At 50.0% G+C, this 16,097-nt stretch overlaps 1 protein-coding gene across 8 annotated transcripts in view; it reads left to right on the top strand.

Annotated features, from left to right (window-relative positions):
* Nucleotides 1–15,872, top strand: part of HEXA (hexosaminidase subunit alpha) — a 38,658-nt gene extending 22,786 nt beyond the window's left edge. For 2 of the 8 annotated variants that reach the window (XM_073801222.1, XM_073801221.1), the window contains exons 4-16: nucleotides 4,326–4,418; nucleotides 6,130–6,195; nucleotides 7,811–7,857; nucleotides 8,496–8,606; nucleotides 9,473–9,574; nucleotides 10,061–10,193; nucleotides 11,106–11,286; nucleotides 12,218–12,304; nucleotides 12,563–12,635; nucleotides 13,299–13,482; nucleotides 13,650–13,740; nucleotides 14,437–14,541; nucleotides 15,409–15,610. In XM_073801222.1, coding sequence (XP_073657323.1) covers nucleotides 4,326–4,418; nucleotides 6,130–6,195; nucleotides 7,811–7,857; nucleotides 8,496–8,606; nucleotides 9,473–9,574; nucleotides 10,061–10,193; nucleotides 11,106–11,286; nucleotides 12,218–12,304; nucleotides 12,563–12,635; nucleotides 13,299–13,482; nucleotides 13,650–13,740; nucleotides 14,437–14,541; nucleotides 15,409–15,493 — 1,358 coding nt within the window. In that variant the 3' untranslated portion in view covers nucleotides 15,494–15,610. The other 6 variants (XM_033851943.2, XM_073801224.1, XM_073801220.1 and 3 more) reach the window with 6 other exon arrangements.
* Nucleotides 15,873–16,097: the final 225 nt, after the last annotated feature.

Here is a 16,097-nt window from a genome sequence, read left to right as displayed (position 1 = left end):
GGAAAACCAAGACAGAGCAGTGTCCCTTAAGCTAAGGGAGTTTAGTTTCAAGAAGGTCAGGGCTGTCTGCTGTCTGATGCTGCCAAGAGGTCCTGAAAGTGTTAGTACCATGCTGCCTCTGAACAGCAGGGATTTTTGTCTGTTTTGATCACTGTTGTGTCCCCAGCACAGAATAGCCTGGCTCATAGTAAGCGCTCAGTAAATAACTTGAATGAATGAATGAATTTGTTGAAAAGGATCCCTTGAATTTAGCTGCAGAACTACAGGCCCTTGGTGAAGGCATTTTCAAAGGAGTGATGGTGAAGGAAGCCAGATTATAGTGGACTGAGGAGTAGAAAGGAGGTCAGGAAGTGGCTACAAAGAGAGGACTAAGGATGGCCAACTTCATGAGCACCTCTCGTGTGCTGGGCACTGAGCTAAGCACTTCACACGCTTTAACTCATTTAATCTTCTCAACAGCCCATTGGGGTAGGTACTGTCATGATCACCAGATGAGGAACCTCCAGCTCAGAGGGGAAATAACTTGCTCAGGGTCCCACAGCTAGGAAGTGTTAGAACCCAAATTTGAACCCAGATCTGTCTGACTTTGAAATTCAGCACTGAACTGCTCAGGCTCCATTTCCTCTAGAGTTTCTTTTGTAACTGGAAGGAGAGAGAAAGAGTGACTGTTTGAGATGACCTGGAGTCAAGACTAGGAAGACTTGCAAAGATTTTAATGCTGATGGGAGAGAATCAGCGAAAAGAAATAATTTGAAGATTTGGGGGGAAAGGGAGATAACTTATACAAGAGGAGCCTGAGGAGAGTTGCAGAGCACAGGTGAAGGGAAGCCCCTTCCACCAAGGTAGGAAAAGGAGAAGGTAAAGACCAGGTGTGAGTTGCAGGTATTTTTGTCAGGGAGGAGCAGGGAAGGTAGAGGTGGATGATTGCTGATTGTCAGCTGAGAGTAAAGGAGGTTGTGATCCAGTTATGGACTCGAAGAAAGTGGTACCAGTCTGAAATAGCTGTTGCAGAGAATAGAAGAACGCAGTGGTGGAGAAGCAGATTTTCACGATTGGCATCAAGGGCCCAGCCAAGATGAGAGACCAGGATAGGTGCACGGAAGGCAGATGTTAGATTGATCCAGGTTGAGGGTTTTGCCCACTGTGTGCAACCGAAGACAGGGACAGGCTGTTGAGAGTATTGGCTAGATTGTGTTTGAGGTGATGGGTCACCACATCTAGGGCAGCAGTGAAGGAAGTGAGGATGGGAGAGGATTGAGAACAGAAAGGGAATGGAAGGATCATAGTACTGGCATCTGGACAAAGTTCAACAGCGGGATTTTGGTAGTAAAAGGGTCTAGGATTCCCTTGTTCTCGAGTTCCACATCCAGAGCTGACCTGTGATGAATAAGGCTAAATTGTGCTAAAAAGGGGGCACAAGGGTAGAAGACTAACCGTGGTTATCTCTTCAGAGAACAAGAGGGGTGCCAAAGATAACCTTTTTTTTCTTTTTGCTGTAAACACTTCTGGGCTGTTTGAATTTTTTTAACTTCTTAAATTAAAAAAAATACAAACTTTTCAGTGAACCCAAAGAAAAGAGCAGGCTTCCACGAAAGCATGGGGGATGAGGGAGCTGCAGAGATGGGAGCAGTGGTCTAGAATGGGACCCCGGAGTATGTGATCTGTCTGTGGAATCACGAAGTACGGGCTCTGAGGAGCAGCTGGGACCTGGTCCCACCCTGCCATTGTTTATCAGGGAGGAAGTGGGAGCCCCGAGACTCGCTCTGCTTGGCAGCGGCAGGGGCAGAACCAGAACTAACCCTTCCTGATCTCCCAGCTCAGTGCTCTGTTTTCCATGCTGCTTCCTGAGCACTTGAGGCTTCAGAATTTCCTGCTGTCCCACCCGGGCTCATTGCAAGCGTTCCCGTGCGATCGCTGGTGAGCAGGCTCTTTGCCAGACCCTGCTTCCCACACCTCAGTTCTTCCCAGCGCAGGGTGTGTGGGTGTTTGTAGAGGCGGCTGGCTTGTCCCCTGCCTATTTCCTGTTCTCTTCAGAGTGGCAACTTGGAGGCGGAAAACCACAATGATGGTCTCTATTTACATCCTTTAAATGACCCAGTGTCCCTCCTGTTTTGTCAGCTCTCACATCACTGCGTCCCCTGGTCCTTCCTCCTCAGAGCTTGTTTAAGCAGCAGCCATGACTCTGTGTCTTCTTTATCAGCCCAAACCCACATGAGTCACTGAGAGCACTTAGGACGGGGCTTCTTCACCATGAGATTGGTGGTCAGGGGTGGAGGGATGAGCCCTTAAATTAAGGGCATTGTTCTAGGGGAAAAATCTTTCCTTTTTATCAGATCTTCAAAGGAGTCTGGGACCTTCCCCACTAAAAGAACATGGATTTAGAGAATGGAGTATAGGTGTGTTTTAGAAAAACAAAAATATAATAACAACAGCAGTTAGATGTTTTCTTGTCTTCTAAGTAAGTTCAGATAAACCTGGTGTTCGTGCAGCCTCTCTCGTCATCAGGACAGTGACCGTGGCAGTTGCATATGAATAGTTGTGATTTCTCCTCAGTTTGGTAGACTGAGGTCCAGAGGATTAAGACTATACAGCTCAGGACTTTTGTCCTCTTTTGCATGCCCGCCTGGGTAGATGTCCACATGAGCTCTCCACACAATGATATTGGGGCTCCACAATGTGTGGGGTCAGGTGGGGATAAGGAGACAAGGGATGAGGCCGTGGTTGAAGGAGGGGATATTCTTTTATAGTTTTCTTCACGCCTGCCTCTCAGTGAAGTCCTCCTTGGCCTTTGGGGTTTGTAGAGATGGCCTGTCTGCTTAGAGAGCTTGAGATGGCCCTGCACATTCTGCTTTGAGCGTGCTCTCTGCCCTGAAAGTCTGGTTGTCCTCCTGTGTTGTGGGGATGAGTCTTCACTGTGTTGTGGGGATGAGTCTCCAGGGTTTAGAATGGAGCTGTGAGTTGGCCTGTCCCAGAATAGCCTCAAATTCTCTTCTGCCTCCAGGGTTTAAGCAGGTATTGGTGTGGGGCAACAGGGTATTTACAGGCAGGGGAAAGCACGTGTTTGCTCATTATGGTGGGAAAGGGCCCCTGGTTGGCTTGCTTCCTGGCCGGCCTGAAAGCCAAGATGCAGCCATGTGGTGTCGTGATCAGGAGATTTGAGCAGGCTTCCTTGAGATGGTTCAAGGCTCCCGGGTCCCTTCTGCCAGTTTGGTTTTGAATCCTCTCTCCCTGCTTTTTTGCCAGGCCATCCTACCCCTGACTTTATAGTTCCATAGGAAGTCAGGGATGTTGTGGCGCCAGTGGGGATGAATGTGGCTCCAGAAAAAGAATAAGAGAGTGGGGGTTCGCTGAGGCTCGGGCTTGGAGTGGTACCATCAGAGCCACCCTGAAGGTCATGGAGAAGCACCAGTGGGAGGGTGGGAAGAGACAGTACATTCGTGTTTTGGCTTTTTTTTTTTTTTTTTTTCCCTGCGTAGACTGGGATCTGTTAAACGATATTAGATAGTATATAGTTGTCTCCTACTGGGTGGCTTTCCGCTGTTGGGAAGAAGTCTGCCTTGGACAGAGAACCTGTTTGGGAAGAGGAAGGAAGGAAGCAGGATGGGCTGGTGGCCACGTGCGTTTGCTGGAGTGCCCGCTAGGTCATCTCAGGCCTCCTTTGCATAGAAGATCCTCCTGTCATCTGCTTCATCTGCTCACATTAGCTCCTGAGCCTTTACAAAGTTGGAAGCTTTCATCTGGAGCCCTCCAGAGCAGTGCTACTTCAAGTGCCCGTCTGCAATGAGATGAGAAGCATACGCACCAGAACGTAAAACTGTTCCCTTCAACAAGATAGCCTTGTTATGAAAAACTGTTAGACCTAAACAGTGAGTTTGCTCTGACATAGTTGCCTCACATTCTGGAGTCATGTAAGCTTCCTATCTGGTGACCCACCAGTAACACCGTCTGCAGATCAGCAGCTAATCTGCAGACCACACTTTGACTAGCAGTACTCTAGAGCCACCTTTAGTTCAGAAGCAGTTGTTGAGGTCTTCGAATCATGTGCTTGGCCTCTACAAGTCAGAAACAGAGAGCCCGGTTACAGAGAGCTGCTGCCAGGTCAGTCATACACGGGCCAGGCAGGTTACTGGGGAGAGCGGAGCACGACCAAAGTGACCAAGTTGAACAGATGACTAGGCAGTGCCAAGGGCAGATCCGTCCCCTCCCCCTTACCACAGGCACACAAGCTGAAAAGACCAGAGCCAGCAACCCTTCTGTAGGGCCTTAATTTTGCCTGTTGTTTCTGGTGGCAGGTCAGCCTCACTGAGTTCATCCTGTCCTTGCAGGAAAATGGCATATGTCAGAGAAGAATTCGTTGGTTATCCTTGTTGTCACTCCTGGATGTGACCAGTTTCCTTCTCTGGAGTCTGTGGAGAATTGTAAGTACCGCCTTGTTCCCTGTTTGAGAAGAGAAAGCACTTGTCTGGAGCTGTAACTCCAGATGGCCTGGCCTAAGTTGCGGATGCTACGCCTGGAGCCCTCCATGAGTATGGGGACCAGGGCTCACCAAGTGCCCAGAGCGGTCAAAGGTGAATTTTTCCTATGCAGTCTAACCAGCATCTGACAGTTGGCTGTGAACATCACACTGGCTATTCACTGAGTCCCACAGGACACCCGCCTTCTGGACTGAATATAATCCCACTGGCATTTTAGGAACTTGTACACTTTGCTGATTTTCTCTAAGAGACCCTACCCTGGGAAGAGAAGGAGTTTTCGGCCGTTTGAACCAAGATGAAGTCAAGGCGTTGGTTTGTGGCTGCCACCCGACTTCCCTGAGCAGCGGCATTTGGGGACGTCTCAGTCTGCAAAGCGAACATTCAGGTCTTGGCTTCTTCCTTACATTTCTGATGGAGTAGCTGAAGCTTGGAGACAAAAGGACAGGAGGGTGATTTCAAAGGCTCTGGGAATGTCGTAACCTGGACTCACCCCTCCAAGCATCCCTCTCCCCTTCATACTTGGAGCTAAAGCCTGGCAGGAATTATGTTTCCGGTGGGGAAACTGACCCACAGGGTGGGTGGTGCTTTGTAGAGGAATCTGTACCCGCCTGCCCCTCCTCACACACTGTCTTCCAGGGCCTCGGAGCCACTGGGTGACCACCCTCCCACTGTGGCCCCAGGCCTGAGTGCAGCCTTGCTTGCTCAGGGAACGCCTCCCCTTTGAAAGAAAAAAAAAAATGTTAGCTTTTCTTTTTTTTTTTTTTTTTGGCCGCGCCATGCGGCATAAGGGATCTTAGTTCCCCGACCGGGGATCAGAGCCACGCCCCCTGCAGTGGAAGTGTGGAATCTTAACCACTGGACCACCAGGGAAGTCCCTTGTTATTTTTTGTTTTATAATATATTGCATTTTTATTCCTAAATGAAAGAGAACTATCCATATATAACGGAAAAATCCACACGGGTGACAGCTTATCTTTTTTTTTTTTGAATTTTATTTTTTTTTTTATACAGCAGGTTCTTATTCATCTATTTTATACATATTAGTGTATATATGTCAATCCCTATCTCCCAGTTCATCCCACCACCACCACCACCACCACCCCTCCCTGCTTTCCCCCCTTGGTGTCCATACATTTGTTCTCTACATCTGTGTCTCTATTTCTGCCTTGCAAACTGGTTCATCTGTACCATTTTTCTAGATTCCACATACATGTGTTAATATACGATATTTGTTTTTTCTCTTTCTGACTTACTTCACTCTGTATGACAGTCTCTAGGTCCATTCATGTCTCTACAAATGACCCAATTTCGTTCTTTTTATGGCTGAGTAATATTCCATTGTATATATGTGCCACATCTTCTTTATCCATTCATCCGATGATGGGCACTTAGGTTGTTTCCATCTCTGGGCTATTGTAAATAGAGCTGCAATGAACATTTTGGTACATGACTCTTTTTGAATTATGGTTTTCTCTGGGTATATGCCCAGTAGTGGGATTGCTGGATCATATGGTAATTCTATTTTTAGTTTTTTAAGGAACCTCCATACTGTTCTCTTGTTGTTATTTTCTAATCCAAGGATTTGCACAGAACATGTGATTGTAATCTGAGGGTAGAAATCCTTAACCAAATGGGGTCATTTCTATCATTTCAGACACCCTGACCATAAATGATGAGCAGTGTTTCCTCCTCTCAGAGACTGTCTGGGGCGCCCTCCGAGGTAACAAGATGGGGCTGACACTGGGAGAGAGAGAAGGATGTTGTGGGAAGGTCGACCCTGGTGGGGTAGGGGGCAGGACTAGGGGCCCAGCGAACACCCCCACCTTAGGAAGCTTGCTTTATGGACCAGTTGGAGTATTTCCCCAGCTCCCTGAAGGGAGTATTCTTACCGCTGTCTCCAGAAGTTGACAGGTGTCAGCCTGTGCGGGGGCAGCCACTCCCCTGGGCAGGTGCTCTGGGGAAGCAGGGGGCAGGCAGCTGGGGAGAGAGGCCCACTCTGCCACAAGCACTGCTTGTTCAGCTCTCCTTTCAGACACATGATCGGAAAGGTTCTTTAAAAACTAGATCAAAAGGAATAGATAAATGTCAAAAAAAGAGGTAAAGAGTGGTAAAATATGTAGAACTCTATTATTGGGGGAGAAAATGAGAACTTTGCTAGCTAACGGGTGATAGGCCCCCCTGCCCTTCTTCTTGGCTTACTGAAAAGGTATTCGGTCCCTAGACACAGACTTAGCCAAACAACTCGACTGCTTTTGGTAAAAGGTCTGCTGGTGAACGATGAGAGAAATTCTCACTGAACTCCAAACGTTGTTTTGGTTTGTCTTTGTTCCCCAGCTTCTCCTCCCCTCCCCTGTGTTTTGGAGAAACAGCATGCCAACTCCCCTTTCTACCTCTTGTAGCTTTTGTGTGGGTGTTAACTATTAGGCAGGTTAAGGTAGGGGAGATCTGGGACCCCGAGTGCTAGGCGTCAGAGTCAGACTGGAGAGAAGCCCAGATGGTACACTGGAAGTCTGCCTCAAATGAGCTACTGAGTGACCATGAAAGTCTCACAAATTCTTAAATTCTGAAAACTTAGGGTTCTGGGAATCCTTCACAGGGCTTCTGCTGGATTTTCAGAAGTGAGGCCCCAGCTGTTGAGAACATCTAGTGCTCTGGACTCAGCATGCCTGCCCTTGGGCTTTGCTGGAATCTAGGAGTCTGTGTCCAGTCTTCTGGGGCAGTTGCTGCCTGCCACACCTCAGCTCCCTATAGCTGCTTCTCTTCTCAGGCTCTGAAGAGGAAAAGTGGAGGCTTCTTTGTCTTCTAAGTCCAGCTGTGGACCCACAAGTTTCTGACTGAGTTTATGAAACTCAAGTCAATGATCACATTCTCACAATTCAGTCTGGGAGAAGTGAAGGGGCAGCAGATTGGGGGCCCCTTTTTCTCAGCTCCCTTAGCTCCTGATGGGTATTATCCATGGAAAGCTTTAACCCCTTGTGGGCTGGCCTGTCCCTGCGTCTGTCCTCATGGGCACACATCTTGGCCTCTCTTCTTAACATCTTTGTAAATTCAAGGCTTACGAAGTATAGATAAGAGGCATGTGGGTTAGTGTATTGCTAGGAGGGGCATAAAAACCCCTCACGCTGCCACCTCCCCAAATAAAATACAGAGTAAAAATAGAGACTGGCTTCCTACTATCCCCTTTTCGTAACTGTTGAGAACCATCAAGCCTACACTAGATCCCCTCTCGCCGTGTGCCCAAGCACTGTGCCGTGCCACATGGGAACCTTCCAAATGGTTCCAACTCTTTACCCACCTCCCTAAGTCTTTCCATCTGCCTCTCTACTTCCCTGCAGGTCTGGAGACTTTTAGCCAGCTTATTTGGAGATCTCCTGAGGGCACGGTGAGTGTGGGCCCTCAAAAAGGGCTCCTTTTAAATCTCTGGGACACACACACACACACACACACACACACACACACACACACACACACACACACACACACACACACACACACACACACACACACACACACACACACACACACACACACACACACACACAATCTCTGGGGTTTGCTCCCAATGTTGAGAGTCCTGGAAATATCTTATTTTACCTTAAACAGAGTCCTGGTGGCTTGAGATGGCCCCAAAAAAGAGTATTCAAGGAGATATGGATGGAAACTGGTTTGGTAGATTTTGCCAGTTGGGGTATAACTTAGTTCCCCTGAGTCATTGTTTAGACATGACCTTGAGGCCACACTGCTTTGAAGAAAATATTAACAGTCAGTGAAAATTTGGAATGTGTGGGCTGAGTGGTATGTGGGACACCTGTATTTGGCTGGCATGGGACAGTTGCTCTCTGGACAGGTACCTGCTTATGGTCATTGAGGTAGAGGTGTGCAGTGTTTGTGGAGACAGTTACCCTGCAGAATAGTCACAGGTTGGCTTTTCAGGGATCTTGGAAGACTTTTCTCATCCCCCTCCACCCCACTGGTGAATTTCCTTTGAATCTTAACATGTTCAGTGTTTGGTCCACACAGTTCTATATCAACAAGACGGAGATTGAGGACTTCCCCCGCTTCCCTCACCGGGGCTTGTTGTTGGATACGTCTCGCCATTACCTGCCACTGGCTAGCATCCTGGACACTCTGGTAACCAGGCCTTAAGGCCTTCTTTGCCCTCAGGGTTCTGGGGTAATGGGACAACAGATAGATCAGGTGCCATATTCTTAAAGAGTTACAGAGAGAATGTGCATAACTTAGTGAGCTCCCGGGAAAAATGTAAAAGATGACCTGCTCCAAGATTCAAAAAAATAACAAGAGTGATTTAAACCTACCCCATTTGGCTACTGAGGACCAATGTCCAGGCTATCTCCAGCGATGCAGGAAGTGGTTTGGGGAATTGACTAAGCAGAGCTAACTTTAGTTAGTACAAAGTCATAGGAAAGAGATGTCCAAAAGTCTTAGCTGGGGATGGTCCTCACTGTCTTGAATTTGATGGGCAGTCTGACCTGACAGTTGCTGACCTAGCTCACGTGTCTAACTTTTCCTTTGCTCTCCTGATGGAACCAAAGACGTGGACACATCCACCAGTTTTGGCATCTGAGATTTATGGATCATGGGGCTACTAAATTCACAACAGACCTCACCGTCTGGATAAACACTAGTCAGAAAACCCAAAACAAATGGCAGGAGGAAATATTAGTTTTCAGGGTATTGTGGGGCTTTCTGAAGACCCCAGGGTACCACGGAGCTGCAGCCCTCCTCTCGATGTGACCATAACTCATCCCCCAAAGAGGAGATACTACTTCTGTCGGCCATCTTTGCATGTGCAGGGTCTTCCCCTTCCCTCCACGCCGGGCGCAACCCGATGCGAAGGTTTGATAGGGAGAACCCGTGAACACTTAGCAGGAAGCTGGGCGGGTCGAGCCTGTTAACGTGTGTGGAGCAGCCTGCCAAGCTTGGGGCTGCAGCCGGAGAAGTTGTGCTGAGTTAACTGTGCGTGCTCTGACCTACAGGATGTCATGGCGTACAATAAATTCAACGTGTTCCACTGGCATCTGGTCGATGACCCTTCCTTCCCATATGAGAGCTTCACTTTTCCAAACCTCACCAAAAAGGTATGCCTTAATTTCGCCCAGACCAAGTTGATGGCTTGAAGTCTGAACCTGGCTATGGCGCCCTGCTGGCAAGGACACCAGCTCTCCTCCTAACCAGCCAGTTTTAGGGACACACTGACATATAGGGGGCGGGCACTGGATTTGGAGTCAGGAGACCTGAGTTCAGGTCCAAACTACACCATTAATTTGCTCTGTGACCTTCAGGAGAGAATCTCTCCTGGCCCCATCTTCTTTTTATTTATCTATATTTGGTTAGCTGGGCATAATGACTACCTTACTCACCTCACTGGCATCACGGCACTGAGATAAGACAGTAGATGTGACAGCTTGTGGGAAATTATGATAAAGTTCCTTGAAGACCCCTGATACCAAAGGGCTCTTGGTAGATTTTCTGATATCCAGGGGAGTCCAGAAGGCATTTTGAGTATCCTTTCCTCTGCCAGCCTTCAGGAAATGAGGTCCTGAATGGTGTTCTGTACCTTCCAGGGGTCCTACAACCCTGCCACCCACATCTACACAGCACAGGATGTGAAGGAGGTGATTGAATATGCGCGGCTTCGGGGTATCCGTGTGTTGGCAGAGTTCGACACTCCCGGCCACACTCTGTCATGGGGACCAGGTAAGAATAATGTCTGGAGGTGGAGGGAGGCTACTGATTCCCCTCAACGGGACTTTAGGATGTCGGCTCTTGGATGTAGCATGCCTCAGCCTTGGTCTCTGGAAGAATGGTTTCCATCAACTTTTTCCACTGGGAATTTAGATAGGCAGAATTTACTTTGGGCGAAGGAGGCCGCTTCTTACTATTAAAATATGGGCGGGGACTTCCCTGGTGGCTCAGTGGTTAAGAATCCACCTGCCGATGCAGGGGACACGGGTTCGAGCCCTGGTCCAGGAAGATCCCACATGCCGCGGAGCAACTAAGCCCGTGCGCCACAACTACTGAGCCTGTGCCCTAGAGCCCGCGAGCCACAACTGCTGAAGCCCGTGCACCTAGAGCCTGTGCTCTGCAACAAGAGAAGCCACCGTAATGAGAAGCCCATGCACCGCAACAAAGAGTAGCCCCTGTTCTCTGCAACTAGAGAAAGCCTGTGCACAGCAACAAAGACCCAATGCAGCCAAATAAATAAATAAATAAAAAGGGAAAATTCTTCTCAGACGTCCTTGCCTCATGATGCCCTTGTAGGTTGTTGTGCCCTAGCGTGGAAGAAAGATTTTGCCAGTTTTGCTGGATCAGGCTCTCTGCTTTTCTGCCCATAGGCTACGTGAGGGCAAACTTTGGGACCAAGGGTGACCCCTGCTGGAAGAGTGTGTCAAGGCAGGAGTATGTGTGTGCCAGTTGTCTGTGTAGGATTGTGGACATACTTGTATTTCTTTGATTGTCACTAAATGCTCATAATTACCAGTGTCTGTGAATGCCTGAGTGTTCCCGTCTGTGTGCATGTAATGTCTGAACGTGATTGTCATCATGTATATGACTGTATGTGGGGTCTGTGTATTTGTGACACTAGTGTGAGGTTCTCTATTGCCTTAGGTGTCCCTGGATTATTAACTCCTTGCTACTCTGGGTCTCACCCTTCTGGCACCTTTGGGCCAGTGAATCCCGCTCTCAACAATACCTATGAGTTCATGAGCGCCTTCTTCTTGGAGATCAGCTCCGTCTTCCCAGATTTTTATCTTCACCTTGGAGGAGATGAGGTTGACTTCACCTGCTGGTATGAGCCCTGTGACCTTCCCATCCTGGCCTGATGAACTGCCTACTCAGAGTAGAGGTTAGCCCGTGAGAAGCTACCTGTCTCAGGTGTTCCTCATCTGTCTCCATCCTGATGGCTCAGGTCTTCGGCCTTTTCTCTCTCCACCTACAGAGAGGCCCTACCTGATTTTGGCAAGGCTGTGAATGTGAAACTCTCCTTTCCTCCTGTCATAGCCTTGAGATATTTACAGAAAAACCAGCTCTGGGCACAGAACTGTCTTGGGAAAATCAGGATAGAGAAAAACAATCCCTGCTTTTGGCAGCTTAAAATAGTCTGGTTGAAGAGACAGGACACATATGAATTCGAGGCTAATATATGACAGTGTCTAGTTAGTATTACATTGTAAGCTTCCAACACTCAGATCTGCTTAGCTCAAAAGAGGCTCAGGGGCTTCTTGGTGAAGGGGGCACTAGCGCTGGATCTGAGGAAAGAGTGGAGGAGGGGAAAAACAAAATGTAGACCTTGTGGGGTAAGGGAGCTGCAATGGGTGACAGACAGCAATGCTTGTATCCAACTGGAATAAAGAATAAATACTAAGGGAAAAGCAGACTGTGCCCAGGGTGTGGGAGGTAAGAGACAGAAGACAGAATCCAGTGTGCCGGAGCCCCAAGCCTAGACCTCAGAACCACGTGTCATAGCCCAGAGAGATTGATATGTGTTCTCTTTGAGGGTGAACTTGAAGCTCTTCAGATCCAGACTCAGCCTATGTCAGTGGCCCCCGTCATTTAACTTTGTTTAGCCACACCTCCCAAATTTGTGGCCTCTTGAGATCCTCAGTCGATTGGTTTTTCAGGTGAAAAAAAGGAGTTGTGGGAGGCCAGGTGATACATCCCCAAGCTCTGGGCTTTGAGGATGTCAAAAGAATTAATCTTCATTTTCTTTTGGGATTCAGGAAGTCCAACCCAGATATCCAGGCCTTTATGAAGAAGAAAGGCTTTGGTGACGACTTCAAGAAGCTGGAGTCCTTCTACATCCAGACGTGAGGAAGGAGGGAGGGAGGGCAGGGTCCCTGGGGGTCAACTCCTGTGAAGTCCTCACTTTCCATAGCAGGACCAGGACCTGCTGGACCACTCTCTGGGCCCCTGAAGGGGTCCTTTGTCATGTCCTTTCGTTGGAGTGGTTGATTCCCACCTGGTCAGTCAGGAATGGGCCCCTAAGCAGGCTCAGCCCCCAGGGCACTGGCACCTGTAGCACAGAGCCTGTCTGAACTGAGCAGACATTCCCTTTACTCTCTAAGGCTGCTGGACATCGTCTCTGCCTATGGCAAGGGCTACGTGGTGTGGCAGGAGGTGTTTGATAATAAAGTAAAGGTGAGCCAGGGGCAGAGAGAAGGGGCCACCCTCAGTGCCTCCCCATGGTCTCCCATCCCTTCCCTGCTCCTGTGCGGGTACAGAGGTCTGAGCCCTGGGTGTGGGTGTCAGGGCCTCCATCTGTCTTCCCTCACTGTGAACTGAACGAGTTATTTCTGCTGCTAGGTTACTTGGGATTCCTGAGACTGGCATGATGGGTTGGGTTTTCCTGCCTGTGTCATAGACTAGGATCTTCCAGGTCTGCGAGCGGGGCTACCTTCTCCTTCATTGTTGAGCACTAAGATCCCAGCTTCCTGCCACGTCAGGGGCTCTGCAGGAACCTCGTCCCGTCCTCAGAAGCATCTGGAGATGCTTGGACATGGTAGCTCCTGATCTGTTGAGTCTCCTGGGCCCCACTGCTTTTCTCCCTTAGCTCACAGCTGGTGTTACTATCTCAGTGTAGACAGGGAAGCTGCAGAAGGACTGGGGGAGAGGCAGCAGGGAGCTCTCCTAGGGCCTGTGGGACCCTCGGCCTCTGCACTGGGCTAGAAACTCAGTTGTTAGGAGTCACAGAGAAATGCTTTGCTGCTGGGGAGCAGAGGGAATACACACCCCTTGGCCTGGGTTGCTTGCATAACACTGTGGCCCGGGAATCTCCTACTGCCCTTTGACCTTTCCTGACAGGTTCAGCCAGACACAGTCATCCAGGTATGGCGAGAAAAGATGCCTGTAAGGTACACGAAGGAGATGGAACTGGTCACCAGTGCCGGCTTCCGGGCCCTGCTCTCTGCCCCCTGGTACCTGAACCACATAACTTATGGCCCTGACTGGAAGAATATCTACATGGTGGAGCCACTGGCATTTGAAGGTAAACAGGGAGCTCTCCTTGCTGCCAAAGGCGGTTGAATGGGGTACAGGGCGGGAGGCAGGAGATTCTGGGCTGGACATTGCAGGTCAAGAGACGAAATGACCTATCTGAGGAGTGGGCCATGTTGGGAAGGCGGTAGAGGCCTGTGGTTGCTTGTTTTCCCTCAGGTAGCCCTGAGCAGAAGGCTCTGGTGATTGGCGGAGAGGCCTGTATGTGGGGAGAGTATGTGGACAGCACAAACCTGGTCCCCAGGCTCTGGTAAGGGCTACCTGGGGACGTGGAGGGTTGGGCCTGTGGGCGTGGGTTCTCCCTCACAGGCTCAATCCTGTCCAGCCTCGCCCAGCTGAGCACCCTCCTTTCAGGCCTGGGAGAGAAGGGGCATCGCAGTGTTGCCCCTGTTTGTATGTAAGTCACCTCCCGCCTGACTTGCGTATTTACTCCTCCAGCCCATAGATGTGTCGGATGGAGACTGTTGTCCCCATTTCACAGATAGAGATAAGGAGTCCTGGAGAACATGTTGAAAGAATGTTGCTTTCGGGATGGCTTGCCCAGGATCCAACCCTGAAGTGCATGGCCCTGTGATAAGACTCCTCTATGCTGTCTCCTCAGAGGCTGCAGCCCCTCACCAAGTCTGGTTGGGTGTATAGAGTTTACATTTTGAGAACAGCTGCTCGGCCACTGTTGTATCCGTGTTCACGACGCCTTTAAGACGTACTCTGGTTCCCATGTGTTTGGGAGAGGAGGAGATGGGATCACGATCCCCATTTTGCTGAAGATGGAGCTGGGCCCTAGAAGTCCCTGTGAGCCCTCCAGCCGGCTGTCACTCTGATTAAGGTGTTGATCATGTCCCTTGGCCCCGAGCTAGTCCAGGGTACCTAAACAAGAGGCTGTGGGTGTCCAGCACCCTTGCCAGGGATCCAGGGCCCAACCTGGTGCATGTCCCCTTTCCTGCAGGCCTAGAGCAGGGGCTGTTGCCGAGAGGCTGTGGAGCAACAAGATGCTGACCAACCTGGACTTTGCCTATAAACGTTTGGCACACTTCCGCTGTGAGCTGCTGAGGTATGCAGGCCATGGGCAGGTTGGGGGCTGAGGACCCCTACTGACAGGAAAAGAATACTGATAATAGCTAACACTTGCAGGGCCATACTGTGTGGGGCAAGCCCTGCGCTCAGCCCTCTGCCAGCATTGCTTCATTGGATCTTTACCATAACCCTATGAGGGGGATGTAGTTTTATCCCCATTTCAGAGGTAGGCAGCTGACGCACAGAGCAGTTAAGTAACTTGCCCAGAGTTGCTCAGAACCAGGATATGAACCAGGCTGACTTCAGAGTCTGCGCTCGTAGCCATGGCCATGATTTTATGGGTTCTCATGACACCTGTGCCCCTGTTAGGATGGGCCTGCGTAAGATGGTCATTTCCCTGATTCATTCACTTACTAGGTCTTGAGGCCCTAGGGGAAACAGCCTAGTAGAGAGGGGAGTCCCAGGCTGAGAGCCAAGCATGGTGGGGTCTAAACCTCAACTGTCTGTAATTTACTGGGCGACTTTGAGCTAGTTCCTTACCATCTCTGAGCACATAACTTATTTGGGTAATAAAGGAGGCATGCCTAGAGGTACCCTAAGGAGATTGGTCAGGTCCTGGAACTTGTGAGGCTGAGACCTAAGGATGGGATTTCATGTCCACACCCAGTGCGTGGGCTGGACAGTGCCTCGGTTCCCCCCGCCACCACATTTACAGAGTTTTAGAGCCATTAATGGGGGCTCCGTGGGCCAGGAGCACTGGGCACCCCTTAGGCATCCAGCTTTTTTCTAAAGAGACTGAGTTATTTGGAGCTGGGGCACAGAAACAGGCAAGTTAGAAATACAGAGGTGTTCCTCAAGGTTCCGGGGTGTCCCTGTATCAGAATCACCTGCGGCACCTGTTCAGCTTGCAGATTCCTGCCAACACACGGCCCCACCCCAAGCAAGAATCTCTGGAAGTGAGCCCCCCGCCAAGGAATTTTGGTGTCTAGTGGCAGATTGAAATCCACTGAACTGGGGGAAGGGGAGACCATTGGTTGTGGTGGAGAAGGTGTTGCTGGGGCCCAAGACCGACCCCCTTCCGAGGGGCTCATCTCGCCCTGTTTCTTTACGTCCTCTCGCAGGCGGGGTGTCCAGGCCCAGCCCCTCAGCGTAGGCTACTGTGACGTGGAGTTTGAACAAACCTGAGCAAGTACCCCAGGCACCGAGGAGGGTGCTGGCCCTAGGAGAGCGGTAGCGGGGCCAGGCTTCCACTGTACCCCCCCACCCCAGGGGACGGGGCCCCTTGCCCACGTGCCTGTGTGCCTGGAGACAAGGGGGCTGGTGTTGGTGCTGGTGTCCAATAAAGAATGATGTGGCGTTTTTCTATAATGAATGTGGATTACCTGTGTGAAAAAAAATGTGAGTGGCCCTCGGGTAAGGGAGCTGCCAGAACTGGCCTTCTGCCCCTGAGGGTGATAGGGCTCAGCAGGGCCCCAGCCAGGTTGGGCTCAGTATCTGCCCCTGGAGGGATCTTATGAGTTGAGGGCTGGGAATGAAACCTGTAGCCTTTGTGCTGTCCTGCTCCGCCTGAGTTATGATGCCTCTCCAACCCCA

The sequence above is a fragment of the Tursiops truncatus genome, chromosome 2 (genome assembly GCF_011762595.2).
Source record: "Tursiops truncatus isolate mTurTru1 chromosome 2, mTurTru1.mat.Y, whole genome shotgun sequence".
NCBI lineage: Eukaryota > Metazoa > Chordata > Mammalia > Artiodactyla > Delphinidae > Tursiops > Tursiops truncatus.
Note: the sequence above shows the minus strand (reverse complement) of the source record. Positions and strands in the feature narration are given on the sequence as shown.